General features: G+C 45.0%; 1 protein-coding gene across 1 annotated transcript in view; it reads left to right on the top strand.

The window, feature by feature from the left end:
* Window positions 1-7,191: 7,191 nt before the first annotated feature.
* The window catches only part of LOC132574366 (cytochrome P450 2C3-like), a 54,999-nt gene continuing 44,222 nt past the window's right edge, over window positions 7,192-17,968 (top strand). The window contains exons 1-2 of the mRNA XM_060242729.1: window positions 7,192-7,359; window positions 17,169-17,331. Coding sequence (XP_060098712.1) covers window positions 7,192-7,359; window positions 17,169-17,331 — 331 coding nt within the window. The remainder of the gene's footprint in view (window positions 7,360-17,168; window positions 17,332-17,968) is intronic.

The following is a 17,968-nucleotide window of genomic DNA, read 5'->3' as shown; positions in this document are numbered from 1 at the left end:
CAGTCATGGGATAAGAGGATGGGTTCTCTTTCTGATTAAAAAACTGGTTCAATGACTGGTAGTAAAGAGTAGGAATCAGAGGACAATTCTCACAGTGGAGGGAAGTAAGCAGCGGGGTCCAACAAGGATTGGTACGGGGGCAAGACTATTTCATTTATTCATAAATGATTAGGAACTAGGGGTGAGGTGCTGGTAAGTGTAAGGTGATGGCATAGTGGGTCAAAAAAATCCCCACTTCACATATAAGCTAATAGGGATAGAACTTGCTGTGAATGAGGGGGGGGGGGAATCCCAAGTGTGTTGTGGATAGTTCGGTGAAAGTGTCAACCAGGTGTGCTGCAGCGGTGAAAAAGGCAAACTTTGTGGTAGGTATTCTTGGGAACAGGACTGAGAATAAAACAGCCGATATTGTAATGCCCTGTATAGATCTATATCGCAGCCTTGTTTGGAACAGTGTGTACAATTCTGGTCACCGTATCTCCAAAAGGACATTGCAGAGCTAGAAAAAAGTACAGAGAAGGGCAACAAAGTTGATTAGAGGGTTGGAGCACCTTCCCAATGAGGAAAGGCTGATGAGTGACTTTTCAGTTTAGAAAAGCGATGGCTAAGTGGGGGAGGGGGAGGGGGGGGTCAAGATAGAGGTTTATAAAATTATGCACGGGGTGGAGAGAGTTGACAAACAGAACTTTTTCTCCCTTTCAAAATACTAGAACTCAATACAACGAGGCTGATAGCATATTCAGGGTGGACAAAAGGAAATACTATTTTACACAGAGAGTGATTAAAATGTGGAATTCGCTCCTCTGTCTGCACCCTTGGTTCATCAAGGAGATCAGTCCCTAGGCTGACCGTGACCCACAACCTGCTCTTCTCCCTAAAGCAGCAACGATAAACTCTTCTTTTTCTTTTAGAATCCTAGGCAACCTCCTACTGCTGGGGCCCTGTTCATTGCTCAAGTAACCCCCAGACAGCTCCTTGGAGTGCTAACAGGTGGATGATGCTGACGATGGAAAAAAGGTGACATGTGTGGCGTTCCTGTTGCCCTTTCCTCACCAGAGACCGGAGCTGCTGGTGTTAAGGGTCCAAAGCAAGAAGCAGAGCCTTCTACACCCCACCTTGGATCTTGCCTGAATAGCATAAGAGGACATTTACATTTTCCTCCTAGGTGACGCTAGAGGATGTTTGCCCTTCTCTGCTGTCCATGCGGGCTCTGTTTGAGGCAGGTTGCGGAGGAAGTGACTCTGTAGTCCGCCTCGAATGGAGAACTTGGGTAGGTGGCAGCAGAGAAGGCACACACTTCATGCCCGAGGAAATATCCTCGGTGTCAGAAACACCCCGTGTTGAGGGAGGGATCAGCTGTTTCTCCCTGTCCTTCTCTCTAATTGCTCAGTAGCACCAGAGTAACACGGTGGCATGGTCAGATTTGATGGCTGGGCATAAGATTCACAGCCGGTCTTGAAGGTTTGCATCATGGCAAAAAACAAAACAGCCTGACTTAAATTGTTATGCATTTTATACTGCATAATGTTTATAGCTAGGTAACCCCCATTCAGGATAATCACCCTTCTTTGTTTTTAAGCAAAAACATTCATAAGAACGTAAAAAGAACCCTGCTGGTTCAGGCCTGAGGTCTATCTAATTCAACATCTTGCCTCACAGAGTGGACAGCCTGTTACACTGTCTGGAGGGCCAAGCCCTTCCCCCCCTGATTTTTGCCTCCTGGCACTAAGATTCAGAGGTTCTTGCCCCTCACCCATACCAGTACAGAAAGCTCACTTCTGCTCTGCTTGTAGAGCCAGTGAACTTATAATGAACAGTCACTTGGAATCTGAGGCACCATGGGTGGAGGAGAACCAGTCCTCAATGTGGTATAACTTGTATGGTATAACTTCCTCCCTTCCCTGCATTTTTTTTTTCCCAGCCAAATTTCAGAATCTTCTATGCAACAGCAGCATCCATGCTTTTTTACTCTGAAGGTAAAAAATGGTTCTTTGCTGCTGAAATCTCAGTTTACATTTGTGGTCAGGCATGGCTAAACAACCATAATTTTTGTTGATGAGAGTACAACTTCCCACGTAAAAGCGGTGACCTAGAGTTCTGACCCTTTTTAGGGGTTTGCAGGTCAAATGCTGTTGGTCTCACAAATGGCTATATATTATAAGATAGATGAAATTATCAAAACATCTTGAAATTGAATACCTCTAGTTTGTTTTAGGAGTAAGACCTTGCAGAAAGATGCTTGCTTTTAAATAGGATCACAGACCAAAGAACAGGAAAAAATGCTCTTGGCATTGGATGTACAAGGATTCTAAAATATACTTTTACTGTGGATGTATAAATGTATATATATACTTTCCAAAACAACATTCCCTCAAAAAGTACAATCCCACTACATCTGGCATTCATTTGTGGGTGTGGGGGCAGGGCACCTGTCACTTTTTTATTTCTGTTTAATGAGGAAAGTGTGGTCTGGGGCAGCTGTCACTTTTTGATTTCTGTTTGATGAGGAAAGCACTGTACTGTATTCTTCTGACCCGTCAGCTTGACTTCTATACCTGGAAAAGTTTAAGAACAAATCATCAAACAGTCGGTCCTGGAACATTTAGAAAGAATGGATGCGATTACTAAGAGCCAGCATGGTTTTCTCAAGAACAAGTCACGTCAGAGTAATCTGATCTCTTTTTTTGAGAAAGTTGACTATCTTGCTGGATCAGGGGAATGCTGTATACATTGTTTATCTTGATTTCAGTAAGGCTTTTGATAAAGTTCCACATACTATCCTTGTTGACGTTGGTAAAATGTGGTTTGGATCCTGTCACCATTAGGTGGATCTGTAACTGGTTGACAGATCGCAATGGGTTGAAATTAAAAGAGTTTCTGGATCAACATTAGGAAGAACTTCCTGACCATTAGAGTGATTCCTCAGTGAAACAGGCTTCCTCGGGAGGTGATGGGCTCTCCTTCCCTGTAGGTTTTTAAACAGAGGCTAGATGGCCATCTGACAGCAATGAGGATCCTGTGAATTTAGGGGGAAGTGTTTGTTAGTTTCCTGCATTGTGCAGGGGGTTGGACTAAATGACCCTAGAGGTCCCTTCCAACTCTATGATTCTATTTTTCTATGGTTCTATGAAGCCCCGTGGCACAGAGTGATAAAGCTGCAGTACTGCAATCGGAGCCCTCTGCTCACGACCTGAGTTCAATCCCAGCGGAAGCTGGTTCAGGTAGCTGGCTCCGGGTTGACTCAGGCTTCCATTCTTCCGAGGTCGGTAAGATGAGTACCAACCTTGCTGGGAGGGAAATGTAGATGACTGGGGAAGGCAATGGCAAACCACCCCGTAAAAAGTCTGCCGTGAAAATGTTGTGAAAGCAACGTCACCCCAGAGTCTAAAACGACTGCTGCTTGCACAGGGGACTACCTTTACTATGAACAGAACATTTCAAATAGTTTTGAATTAACTTGCCCATAAGATATGAACCCTACTAGTGAAATAAGATATTTAATTGCATGAGGAGTAATTTTTCCTGTGTTCTGTATAGCTGAGGAGAGGACTCGCAATAATGGACTTAAATTAAGGGTGGGAAGGTACTGACTGGATATTAGGGGTGAAAACTGACAGGCAGTTTGGGGCAATTGGGAGACGTTCTAATATAATAATAATATATTTTATTTCTATCCCGCCCTCCCTGCCAAAGCAGGCTCGGAGCGGCTCACAACATATAAAAATTACAGTTCACAATATAAATTATTTCAATATGATATGTAATTTGCTGATTAAACCCATTATAATTAAAACCATTAAAATTACAATTAAAACTAACATTTGCAGTGCTACATTCTAGATGTTCTCCTCAGTAGTTTATGATGGCCAGAAGTAGTAGACTGAGTCCACATTAGGTGAAGGCCATTTGAAAAAGGATAGTCTTGCAAGCCCTATGGAATTGATCAAGACTCCGCAGGGACCGCACTTCATCCGGTAGTTGGTTCCACCTGTGTGGAGCTGTGATCGAAAAGGCTCTTTCAAGTGTGCTCTTCAGTTTGGCCTCCTTCAGCCCAGGGATTGTCAACCAATTCTGTGCACCTGGTCTCAGTACTCTCTGGGGCACATATGGGGAGAGACGGTCCCAAAGGTAGGCAGTTCTGAAGTGGGCCGGCTCAAAAAGAGCCATCCCAAAGGCTCCACAAGCCCCCGAGCACAGGACCTGCATCCTGTCTGCAAGGCGGTCGGGTGCCTCCGGATGTGGAGACGCCTCAGAAGCTGAACTCCTCTTTTTTTCCCCCCAATGGGTCAAGTGCTTATGTGTTCAAGCCCTCTGGCTGATTTCTTCACACACACAAACACAAGGTGGAAGCAGCTTAGGGCAGCTTGGCTCGTTCACACCGTCACGTCTCCTTGCATCCGCCCTGCCGCTTCCGGATGGCAAGGAGGCAACTGGCAGTCAGTCGAAGATTTGCTACCACTTTTTGAGCTGCTCTGCAAAGCCTGGAGGACAGGGTGAGTACAGGACGGAAATGGGTGGCAGATGTTGCAGTCTGGAGGGATTTTGGGGGTCAATTCAGAGTCGTCTCTGAGTCAGCCCAAAGTGCTGGTCTGTAATCACCCTAGGAAAAACCTTTTACAGTAAGAGTTGTTTCTAATTTTCTAATTTCTGCACCGCCGGTTTCTGCACCTTCACTGAGGCTCCCTAGGTGGCTTACACAAGGCCCCATAAAAAGCATGCATCAGTTGAAAATGATTAAAACAATACATTGCAACGACACAGATATAGTAAATTACAGGAAAACAATATGATCACCAAGCTGTCAATCCAGTCTTTCATAATAAAAGGCTTTCTGTAATTAATAAAAAAATGTTGCTTGTCTTGGAAATCTGCAACACCTCCTCAGGAAGGCCACACCCTGGAGGCAAATAAAAAGGCCCTCCTATGCATCCCTGTTGCCAGTCTTATATCACATCATGTCAGTTTCTAAAGGAAGGTCTCATTAGAACATAAGAACATAAAGAAGTCATGTTGGATCAGGCCAATGGCCCATCCAGTCCAACACTCTGTGTCACACAGTGGCCACTGTCCCCCACCCCACCCCCAGCACCAAGAATACAGAGCATTACTATATTAATCAGAGAGTTCCATCTATACTCTGTGGCTAGTTTGGTGTAGTGGTTAAGTGTGCGGACTCTTATCTGGGAGAACCGGGTTTGATGCCCCCCTCCTCCACTTGCACCTGCTGGAATGGCCTTGGGTCAGCCATAGCTCTGGCAGAGGTTGTCCTTGAAAGGGCAGCTGCTGTGAGAGCCCTCTCCAGCCCCACCCACCTCACAGGGTGTCTGTTGTGGGGGAGGAAGGTAAAGGAGATTGTGAGCTGCTCTGAGACTCTTTGGAGTGGAGGGCGGGATATAAATCCAATATCTTCTTCTTCTTCTTCTTCTTCTTCTTCTAATAGCCACTGATGGACTTCTGCTCCATATATTTATCTCATCAATCCGCATTGAACCGCATCTGCCACGTTGACGCCCACTCACCCAGCCTCAACAGATCCCTTTGGAGTTCCTCACAATACTCTCTGGTTCTCACCACCCTGAACAATTTAGTGTCCTCCGCAAACTTGGCCACTTCACTGCTCACTCCCAACTCTAAATCATTTATGAACAAGTTAAAGAGCATGGGACCCAGTACCGAGCCCTGCGGCACCCCACTGCTTACCGTCCTCCACTGCAAAGACTGCCCATTTATACTCACTCTCTGCTTCCTATTACTCAGCCAGTTTTTGATCCACAAGAGGACCTGTCCTTTTACTCCATGACTCTCAAGCTTTCTAAGGAGCCTTTGATGAGGAACTTTATCAAAAGCTTTCTGGAAGTCAAGGTAAACAACATCTATCGGGTCTCCTTTGTCCACATGTTTGTTCACCCCCTCAAAGAAATGTAACAGGTTAGTGAGGCAAGATCTTCCCTTACAGAACCCATGCTGAGTCTTCCTCAATAACCCATGTTCATCAATGTGCCTACTCATTCTGTCCTTGATAATGCTTTCTACCAACTTTCCCGGTATTGAAGTCAGACTGACTGGCCTGTAATTTCCCGGATCTCCTCTGGAACCCTTTTTAAAGATGGGGGGTGACATTTGCTACCTTCCGGTCCTCAGGAACGGAGGCAGGTTTCAATGAAAGATTACAGATTTTTGTTAGAAGATCCGCAAGTTCAACTCTGAGTTCTTTCAGAACTCTCGGATGTATGCCATCCGGACCCGGTGACTTATTAGTTTTTAATTTGTCTATCAGTTGTAGGACCTCCTCTTTTGTCACCTCAATCTGACTCAGGTCTTTCAACACCCCTTCCAAAATTAGCGGTTCTGGGGCGGGCAAAAAGTTCTCATCTTCCACAGTGAAGATGGAGGCAAAAAATTCATTCACCTTCTCAGCCATTTCCCTATCCTTCTTCAGTAATCCTTTTACCCTTTGGTCATCCAAGGGCCCCACTGCCTCCCTGGCTGGTTTCCAAGGGCCCCACTGCCTCCCTGGCTGGTCCGTGACCACTCATTGATTTCATAAAAGCCATAAGTGTCGGGTTTAGATTACTTTGTTTTGTTATATATATTGAATGGGCCAATCTCATGCTAGTGCAGGAATATTGTGTGTGTATATAATTGGCCCTGTTGGCCCAGTCGGCAGTCTTTGAGTACAGCCCTATATTATGCTGTGCTAATAAAAGAGCTATGTTCTTTACCACCTCGCCCCTTCATTGCATGGAACCACTGTATTATTTATAGGCAATAAGGACCTGATTCAGTATATGGCAGCTTCATGGGTTTATGGAAGCCTGAAAGACCTCATTGATCGGTTGTCAAGGGACTGAACAGAAATCTCCTAAGAACATCTAGGACATGGTTTCCAAGAAACCCTAAAAACTGCATTAGAAAATACCACTAAAGTTCATCTCTCCCTTTGATCTTCCAACAAAGTAATCAAGGCAGTTTTTTATATTACTTCAGTATTACCGACTGGCATTAATTACATATAACACGAGGCATGCTGACAATGTGTGCCTAGAGGACCTATAGCATTTGTCTGTAATAAGTAGAGAGTATAAAAGGATGTCCAAAAGAGAGAAGCAGCAACACCTCTTGCGAAAAAAGTCAAAGAGCATTCAACTCACCAGAGTCCTTAGGAAGACACCAAGACCAAGAAGGAGAATTATGTGGATACGGGCAATACTGGGAGCTGTGCTGGTGTGTCTCCTGATTCTATACTTTCTGAAACGGCTCCAAATGCAGAAGAAGTGCCCTCCTGGGCCTCCTCTATATGTAACAGCTGCAACGTTTATACAGGCTGGATTCAAACTTCAACCTGACATGTTCACCAAGGTACTCTTTTTCTAAATAGTTAATTGGCTGAAAAAAGATAATGAGCCAACAGAGCAATCTATAGTTCTGGGGGCAAATGTTGCTTAGTAGAAAACAAACTATGACATTTTTAAAAGGAAAATGAAACGGTTAAGTTAAGGTATGTTGGAAGGAACCGGGGTATAATATAGTGGGTTCTATGCATGGCAGAGTCTCAGAGTAAGTGATTAGAAGCTCTTTAATAGGAGTGACATAGTATAAGGTCACATTACAAGACTGGCACTGGGGGCACACGGCCCAAACTTATATACATCTTTGGGTTCCTGCGCAAGCACATTATCAGTGGGGGCTTGTGATTGGTCCTGGGCTGCAGGGATTTGAATCCTGCAGCTCTTTGTTCCCAAGTCCCCAAGCTCAGTCTGTATGGCTCCAATGAACCGGGCGGAAATATCCAAAGTCTTCCCTTCAGTCCACATATGTAACACGGGGTATGCTAGAATCATCAGTATGTGATGGAAATGGCAGGGAAAGATTTTATGGGACCAAAACAGCTCCTTAGCAATGCTTGACAGAACAGGAAATGACAGAGCAATGCAAGTTCAAACCATGCACAGATTTGTGCTAGAGAAAGACAGGTTGTAACTGCTTACCTGTCACTGTAGATCTTCGAGTGGTCATCTGTGCATTCACACTCATGGGATAGAGCACCTGCGCTGATCCCCAAATCGGTACCTAAAAAGCCCGGGATTTTTTCGCGCTCGGCACCAGTGGGCATGCGCAGACGTCCCAGTACGCATGCTCACAGGAGCCAGTGCGAGGATACTGCCAGTTCCTTCCTGACCGCTGGAAGCCCCTAACATAGGGAGACCATCAGCAGTGGGGAAGGAGGGCAGGTAGTGTGAATGCAAAGATGACCACTTGAAGATCTACAGTTATAGGTAAGCAACCTGTCTACCTTCTTCGTGGTCTCTGTGCTTCACACTCATTGGAGATTAGCAAGCCAGACATACCTGGAGGCGAGAAGACGGTCAACCAGAAGCGACAGCTTGCAGCACTGTAGCTCCCAGACGAGTCCTCTGCTGGGCATGTTATTATTATTATTATTAAATTTTATTTGTATCCCGCCCTCCCCGACTGATGTCGCAGTCAGAGACTGGGTAGCGTCCCCCATCGATACCGACGAACCCACTGCCATTTTCGGTGGATGAACAGCCGACTCGACTAAGGCCGCCGACAGCCTTGCCGCCCGGTTTTTTCGGGTTTGCCTCGAAAATCTCGAGCAATGCAGGCACAAGTTGACACCGTGTCCCTCACCCAGGCACAACAAGCAGAGGGACTGACCATCAGGGGGTGCGATCCTGCTACCACACTTCTGGCAATGTTTGAAAAAAACCCAACGCCTTTCTATAGGCACCGGAACCATTGAGGGTATGGGGGAAAATAAAGCCTCGAGGGGCAAAGTCCAGCACAAAGTCTTTTTTTTAAACAACACTAACTACTAACAAGAACTACGAAAAAAAAAAAAACGGGCAAGAAAGGGGAAATCCAGAAGGATTACCAGGCACTGACCGGAGCAGTCAAAGGAAGATCCTTTCAATGCAGCGGTCAAGAAGGAACTGGCAGGATCCTTGCGCTGGCTCTGGTGAGCATGCGTACTGGAACGTCTGCACATGACCACTGGTGCCGAGCAGGAAAAAATCCTGGACTTTTGAGGTGGATGCCACCGGGACTACCTCGAGCCACTTAGAGTGGGAGTCCACTATGAGGAAAAGTATCTGTCCCTGGAAGGGCCCTGCAAAGTCCAGGTGAAGGTAGGACCACGGATTGCGTGTGGACTCCCACTGCTGTGCCAGTGCTCGGGGCGGTGCCGGCCAGGTCTCAGCATGGTTGGCACCTCGCAACTCAAGACTCAATGGCATCGTTGATCCTGGGCCACTAAACATAGCTGTGGTCTAGGGCCTTCATCCACACAATCCCCGGGTGGCTATTGTGCAGTGCGGTGAGGACTCTCTGTTGCAGGGCCAGGGGCAACACCACCCTACTCCTCTACAACAAGCAGCCCTTATGCACAGACAATTCATCCCGGTGAGACATGAATGCTGCAAACTCCGAGCCCACCCAGCCCGTGGGCCGTCCCCTCCACACCCAGTTCAAAACTCTGGAGAGGATTTTGTTCCTGGCTGAACAGTGACCAATGTCCTTCACATCCACTGGGTGGTTCGGAAGGGATTCTAGCAACATAATCTGGTATGCTGGGGCCTGATCTGGGTCCCCTGGTGGCAGCGGTAGCCAGTTCAAGGTGTCTGCGTGGCCCATCGCTTTCCCTGGACAGTACTGGAGGTTAATTTATTTATTTAATGTATTTTATTGTATTTTATCGTATAATGTATTAACTGTAATCATGGTACTTCGATGTCTGGGAGCCGTCCTGAGCCTGCCTCGGCAGGGAGGGCGGGGTACAAATAAAAATTATTATTATTATCATACTGGCACACCACAAGGAAAATGGACCACCTTAAAACCCGGTTAGACAGCATCTGGGACATTTGGTGGTCGGGGGCAAACAGGCCTCAGAGGGGCTTGTGGTCTGTTAGTATAGGGAAGGGCTGGCTGTACAGATAATCATGAAAATTCTTTACCCCTGCTACAGTGGCCAAACCCTCCTTGTCTATTTGGATAGTTGCGCTCTGGTTTTTGCAGAGTCATCGAATAGTAGGCCACCAGGACTTTGCGGCCATGTGGCAGCATGTGGGCTAGGACCGCCCCACACCATACAGAGATGCTTCACATGCCAAGACAACAGGCAGCCACTCGTCAAAATGCACCAGCAAACTGTTGGACGTGAGGAGGTCCTTCACCACTTGGAAAGCAGCGGCCTGCTGGCAGCCCCAAACCCAGAGGGCCTCTTGTCCAGTAATTGGTGGAGGGGCTCCGCTACTGCTGCCTTTTGGGGTAGGACGGCGTGGTAGAAGTTGAGGAGGCCTAAGAAAGCCTATAACTCCACCTTATTAGTGAGCATAAGGCCTCAACCTTTTCCCTCGAGGGATGGATACCATTCCCATCCACTGAGTACCCCAGGACGTCTATCTTTGGGAATCCCAGGAGGCATTTCTCCTTTTTCACTTTCAGCCCCGCAGAGTCAAAACACTGGAGCACTGCATGGAGGTGGGAGTCTACCACTACTGTGGCATTCCACATGATGCCAATGGGCCCTGGACCCACTTCTGAACCAGACCCTGAGTGTATTCCTCAGCGCCATCGTAAGGAAGTGATTGTGGATGGGCAAGAAACTGCTCCACTTTTGACCATCATTCTCTTGTGGACCCAAAATACTTCCTCCAGGTGAAGAAAGGTGCTGCACATCAATGAAGCTGAAGGAGTTACCCTTCCAGTGGCCAGAATATCCATTCAGTATGAGGGGTGGAATGGGACATGGAAGGTCGCTGTGTATGAAAACATACCTGTGGCTATGTTTATAGGGGAGGATTTGGCAGAACATGTACTTCAATGGCAGAAGAAAGCAACTGAGTCAAAACAATCTCCCAAAGTGGCTTGTGAAGAGGAGAGACAAGCTGCAGATTGCAGATCTTCACAGAGACAAGGTTCTCAGGAACCAGAACAGCTGTGGAAACTGTTAGTGGCCTGAGTTTTGAGACTACTGATGACAGTTTGAGGGAACAGTCTGAAACCTGGGGCACACTCACTGACTTTGTGGTAGTGAGAGATCCACAGACAAAATGTTCCCACAGGTTTGGGTTTGTGACCTATTCTTGCCAGGAGGAGGCAAATGCTGCACTGGTAGCTCAACCACATAAGGTGGATAGCTGGGTGGTGCGACTAAAGAAAGCAGTGCCTAGGTAAGGTTCTGTGAAACCTGGTGCCCACTTAACTGGGGGGAAATTGTAGGGGAAACTGGAGACCTGGAAGAATGGCATATCAATGGAATATAAGGAACTATTCTGAAAAATATGGCCTGATCAAAAGCATACATGTAATGGGAGATAGGCAGAGGTGGAAAGGTTGATCAAAGATTGTATTTTCCTCAGAAAGTCTGTCTGTTGTGCACATAGCTAGGGGCATTGATGGCATAAGGTCTTGCGCACATAGTTAGGAGCGTTGATGGCATAGGGTCTTAGAACAGAGTCCATATATCCAGATACCCCCACAGTGATAGTGCCTATACCTAAGACAATGGGGCATCCTGGGTTGCTGGGTCTGTATATTTTGGATAGAAGATAAAAGGTACCTGGTCAAGGTACCTGTGGTATGTCTGAAAGGAGTTGTTCCTGAATGTTCAGTAGTAATTCTTTTCTGTATTTCTGTGTGGGGTCTGAGTCCAGTTGTGAGAGCCAGTGTGGTGAAGTAGTATAGTGGACTCTTATCTGGGAGAACCGGGTTTGATTCCCAACTCCTCCACTTGCACCTGCTGGAATGGTTTTCGGTCAGCCATAGCTTTCGTAGGAGTTGTCCTTGAAAGGGCAGCTGCTGTAAGAGCTCTCTTAGCCCCACCAACCTCACAGGGTGTATGTTGGGGGGGGGGGGAGTAAAGGAGATTGTGATTGCTCTGAAACTCTGAGATTCAGAGTATAGGGTGGGATATAAATCCGATATCTTCACATTCATTTTCTTCTTGTTTGTAAAAAGCAAAATCTAGATAGGCAGGAACTGTAAGCGTGAATAAAAGTTTAAAGGTCCACGTACCCTCCCTCTGAAGGACTCCCTTCACATCTGCAATGTTGTAACTCAGAGAAACATATTTAAATAGAACAAAAAATCTTAAGTGTCAGCTTCATGACGTTGTGGAATGAAATGTTCAACAAGAGAAGTCTCATTCACTCTATTCCTAATACATGATTGATGTTTTTTGGTTTTTTTTTTTTTTAAAACTATTTAATAGCCTTTGTTGTACTCCCTATACACAGGTGCCCACAAGGACAGATTATTACACCAATTTTTTTAGTTATTACAATTGCTGAAGCCAGACAATGTCACTTTACAAACCGTGTCTGGATAGCCAAGCTCCTTAATCTCCAGATCAATAGAACATGCTGCACATGAATGACAATTGGAATGTCCTCTGGGTTCAGATGCTTTACATGATACACAGCTGAAATCTGATCTCAGCATGTTCTGAGTTGACTTACACCACTGCTGTGATGCAACTCTACAGATGAACTCAGCAGAGATTTAAAGTTTAAATGCTTGCTGAGTTCAGTTGCAGAGTCACACAGTTGGCATGATGCGACTAAGCAACTGAATCTGTGCCTGAATAACAGCTGGATTTTATTGGCTTTTATTTGAGTGGAGCTATTTTGGTAGCCAAATATAGATCTTCAATCTGTATACTGCTGAATGAATACCTGAAAAATGCTGACAAGGCACACACCCCTACTATCAGGCAAGTTAGTCAATCTAACTACAAAGAAGAATTGTGCAGACTAAGGCTGTTTTTGTTGGTGCTGTCTGCTCTTTTTCTTGCTGTGGGGCAAAGAACCCAAATTCCCAGCAAGGTTAACATGAATGTTAGCAGCCTTGTTTCGGCTCTCAAGTATCCATAATTGGGACTCCCTGCCCGGATTCAAGAATGTGGTAACTGGCCAATCAAGAGAACATGTGTTCCATTCTGTAACTTGATGGGAGTGATGAAGCAGGAGTGGATGTCATCATCTTCTGGGGGTTCCATCAAGTTGAGCTCCCTGATTGAGTTTGAAAAACCACCTAAGAACATAAGAAAATAGGAGAAGCCATGATGGATAAGTCCAATGGCCCATCCTGTCCAACACTCTGTGTCAAACAGTAGCCAAAAAACTCAGGTGCCATCAGGAGGTCCATTAGTGGAGCCAGAACACTTGAAGCCCTCACACCGTTGCCCCTCCCAAGCGCCAAGAATACAGAGCATCACTTGACCCAGACAGAGGGTTCTAACAATATGCTGTACTAATAAACACTGATGGACCTTTGCTCCATATGTTTATCCAATCCACTCTTGAAGCTGACTATGCTTGTAGCTGCCACCACCTCCTGTGGCAATGAATTCCATGTGTTAATCACCCTTTGGGCGAAGAAGTACTTCCTTTTATCCATTCTAACCCGACTGCTCAGCAATTTCATTGAGTGCCCACAAGTTCTCGTATTGTGAGAAAGGAAGAAAAGTACTTCTTTCTCTACCTTCTGTATCCCATGCATAATATTGCAAATTTCTATCATGTCAGCCTTCAGTCAACGTTTCTCCAAGCTAAAGAGCCCCAAGTGCTTTAACCCTTTTTCGTTAGGAAACTGTTCCAACCGTATAATCATTCTAGTTGCTCTTTTCTGCACTTTTTTGCAGTGCTATATCTTTTTTGAGGTGTGGTGAACAGAATTGTACACAGTACTCCAAATGAGGCGCACCATCGATTTATACAGGGGCATTATGATACTGGCTGATTTGTTTTCAATTCCCTTCCTAATAATTCCCAGCATACTGTTGGCCTTTTTTATTGCAGTCGCACACTATCTTAACATGTTCAGTGAGTTATCTACCATGACCCAAGATCTCGCTCTTGGTCAGTCTCCGCCAGTTCTCATCCCATCAATTTGTATTTATAGTTAGGATTTTTGGACGCAAGGTTTATTACCTTGTATTTGGCCCCGTTGAACCTCATTTGCCATGTTTAAGCCCACTCACCCAGCCTCAACAGATCCCTTTGGAGTGCCTCACAATCTTCTCGGGTTCTCACCACCCTGAACAATTTAGTGTCACCCGCAAACTTAGCCATTTCACTGTTTATTCCCAACTCCAAATCATTAATGAACAAGTTAAAAAGCATCGGACCCAGTATAGAGCACCCCTCTGGCACCCCACTGCTTACCACCCTCCACTCCAAAAATTGCCCATTTATACTCACTCTCTGTTTTCTATTAATTACCCAGTTTTTGATCCACAAGAGGGGTTGTCCATTTACCCCATGACTCTTCAGCTTACTTAAGAGCCTTTGATTAGGAGCTTTATCAAAAGTTTTGTGAAAGTCAAGGTAAACATCTGTTGAGTCCCCTTTGTCCACATGTTTCTTCACCCCCTCAAAGAACTCTTAACAGGTTAATGAGACAAGATCGTCTCTTACAGAACCCATGCTCAGTCTTCCTCAACAATTTTTGTTCATAAATGTGCCTACTAATTCTCTCTGTAACTTTCTTGGTATTTTGGCCCCCGAACTGCATGTTTGACACCCGTGGCTTAAAGGAATCCTTCTTACCTTTTACAGTTTCCATTACTTCGTTTGTTAAGCATGCAGGTCTTTTTCCTATACCTATCTGTGCCTTTCCTGACTTGCAGTATATATTTTATCTGAACTTCTAGGATCGTAGTTTTAAATAACCTCCAAGCTTCCCCAAGGGTTTTACCTTTCCTTTCAGTTTCCTCCTCACATGCATCCTCATTTCAGAGAAGTTACCACTTTTAAAGTTAAAAGTGGTTGTGTTGATCTTTTTGGGCAACTCTCTATTTATACAAATGGTGAATACAACCCAAATGGGCAAAGACTATAATGGCCAAAGACTATAATTAAGCTTCTAATATATTAAAATTATAGTATAGTATAGTATAGTATAGTATAGTATAGTATAGTATAGTATAGTATAGTATAGTATAGTATAGTATAGTACAGTACAGTACAGTATAGTATAGTATATAATTATAATATAGTATAATTATAGTAGAAGTATAATTAACTTCTAATATATATTTCTTCAAATATATTAGAAGTAGGAAACCAGCCAGGGAGGCAGTGGGGCCCTTGGATGACCATGGGGTAAAAGGATTACTGAAGGAGGATAGGGAAACGGCTGAGAAGCTGAATGCATTTTTTGCCTCCACTGTGGAAGATGAGAACTTTTTGCCCGCCCCAAATCCACTAATTTTGGAAGGGGTGTTGAAAGACCTGAGTCAGATTGAGGTGACAAAAGAGGAGGTCCTACAACTGATAGACAAATTAAAAACTAATAAGTCACCGGGTCCGGATGGCATACATCCGAGAGTTCTGAAAGAACTCAAAGTTTGCGGATGACACTAAATTGTTCAGGGTGGTGAGAACCAAAGAGGATTGTGAGGAACTCCAAAGGGATCTTTTGAGGCTGGGTGAGTGGGCGTCAACGTGGCAGATGCGGTTCAATGTGGCCAAGTGCAAAGTAATGCACATTGGGGCCAAGAATCCCAGCTACAAATACAAGTTGATGGGGTGTGAACTGGCAGAGACTGACCAAGAGAGAGATTTTGGGGTCATGGTAGATAACTCACTGAAAATGTCAAGACAGTGTGCGTTTGCAATAAAAAAGGCCAACGTCATGCTTGGAATTATTAGGAAGGGAATTGAAAACAAATCAGCCAGTATCATAATGCCCCTGTATAAATCGATGGTGCAGTCTCATTTGGAGTACTGTGTGCAGTTCTGGTCGCCGCACCTCAAAAAGGATATTATAGCATTGGAGAAAGTCCAGAAAAGGGCAACTAGAATGATTAAAGGGCTGGAACACTTTCCCTATGAAGAAAGGTTGAAACGCTTGGGGCTCTTTAGCTTGGAGAAACATCGACTGCGGGGTGACATGATAGAGGTTTACAAGATAATGCATGGGATGGAAAAAGTAGAGAAAGAAGTACTTTTCTCCCTTTCTCACAATACAAGAACTCGTGGGCATTCGATGAAATTGCTGAGCAGACAGGTTAAAACGGATAAAAGGAAGTACTTCTTCACTCAAAGGGTGATTAACATGTGGTATTCACTGCCACAGGAGGTGGTGGTGACCACAAGAATAGCCACCTTCAAGAGGGTTTTAGATAAAAATATGGAGCAGAGGTCCATCAGTGGCTATTAGCCACAGTGTGTGTGTGTGTGTGTGTGTGTGTGTGTGTATGTATAATTTTTTTTGGCCACTGTGTGACACAGAGTGTTGGACTGGATGGGCCATTGGCCTGATCTAACATGGCTTCTCTTATGTTCTTATGTAAGCCATAGGCAAAAGGAAAGTTATGCTAACTTCGTGATTTGACCGGGCTGTGGCTCTGTCTATGTCCTGCTTCATCGAGTTGGACTGCTGCATAGTGAATGCTTAATCCTCTAGCTTGGATTGTTATATTCTATTCTATGTGCCATCTAATGAAGTATTAGATAGGTTAGCTTTTGTTGTTTTCTTTCTACCAGACTGCAGAGACTGTGTTGCCTAAAGTTACCTTTTTTTTTAAAGTAATGCATAAAACTGTTATACATTTTACAAACCTCTAGTTCCTTTTGTGCACATAATCTTGAGGATCCATGAGTCTGAGCATGGCTCACTTGCCGAAGAGGTAGTGACTCAAGGGAACCAAGGCTTGGGGTCTTGACATTTGTGCAGTTTTTTAAACTCAGTAATAGATTAATTGTTAAGGTGCTAGCTCAACAATGACCACTGTGGGTTAATGAGAGGCATGTGGGGAAAATAAGGAGGAAATGGCACTGCACTTGGGGGGGGGAGGGAATAAAAATCCATGCCTTCCCATGCTCAATAGAATCAAACCTACTCTGAGAATGAGCAAGGATCAAGCCAAAGTGGGTTTGAGAAGGTATGGAGACGAGCCAAGGAAAACAAAGAAGGTTGACAACTACATGACTATGTTGGGCAAAATCCCAAGCACTGCAGTTTGTTTGTGGGTGTGTGGGTGTGGTTTTTTTGGGGAAGAGGGGGAGGTGCAGTGTAAAAACTCCATGTGGAAGCAACCTAAGCCATGTAGGTCAGCCAAGGTGCAGAACACTGACTTCCATATGTTAAATCTGAAGAAGAAAAAATGCAACATTTATCTGTTTCTACCCAAACTGCAGTTAGCAAAGGAATATGGAGCCATTTACACGCTATCGGAAGGTACTATGCCTGCAATAGTAGTGTCTGGATATGAAGGTATAAAAGAAGCACTAATAAAGTATTCAAAAGAATTCTCTGGGAGACCCATCACCCCGTTCTTTAGAGCTGTGGCAGGAGAAAGGGGTAAGTTTCCATTAAAAAACTTTTCAATTTCATTCCAGAAAAATAATAAAGTAACATTAAAGAAGAGCTGGGGGTGGGGAGGCGGGGTTTAAGAAAAACAATAGAAGTTTCAGATAGTTGGAAGTTTCTCTATCCAGCAGCAGATAGTATCTCCTCACTCAGTATGTGGAAGGTACAGTTCTATTGCATTCCTCTGCATCAGTCTAGGTTTTTTGTTTTACCCCTGTGAGATCAGTCTGGAGGCCCCAGGACCAGTGTGTAGACAAATAGCCACATGAGGTGGGCAGGGGGCTCAAGTGAGGAGGGACAAGGAGCTAAAAGCCATCCTCCTTTCTATTCCACATGGAGGAGCCATTTTCAGACCAGTGGTCCATCCAGTCCAGCATCCTGTCTCACACAGCAGTCAGCCAGTTCCCCTGGAGGGCCAACAACAGGGCATAGAGCCTGAGGCCTTCCCCTGAGGCTGCCTCCTGGCTCTGGGATTCACAGGTTCAGTGCCTCTGAATGTGGAAGTTGGTCACCATGGAAAGTAGCCATTGATAGACCTGTCCTCCATGAATCTCTCTAAGCTCCTTTTAAAGCTCTTTATTTCTGTAGAGATCATTGCATCCTCTGGCAGTGAATTCCACATTTTATT

The sequence above is a fragment of the Heteronotia binoei genome, chromosome 6, assembly GCF_032191835.1.
Source record: "Heteronotia binoei isolate CCM8104 ecotype False Entrance Well chromosome 6, APGP_CSIRO_Hbin_v1, whole genome shotgun sequence".
Taxonomy (NCBI): domain Eukaryota; kingdom Metazoa; phylum Chordata; class Lepidosauria; order Squamata; family Gekkonidae; genus Heteronotia; species Heteronotia binoei.
This window is presented reverse-complemented; position numbering and strand designations above follow the sequence as displayed.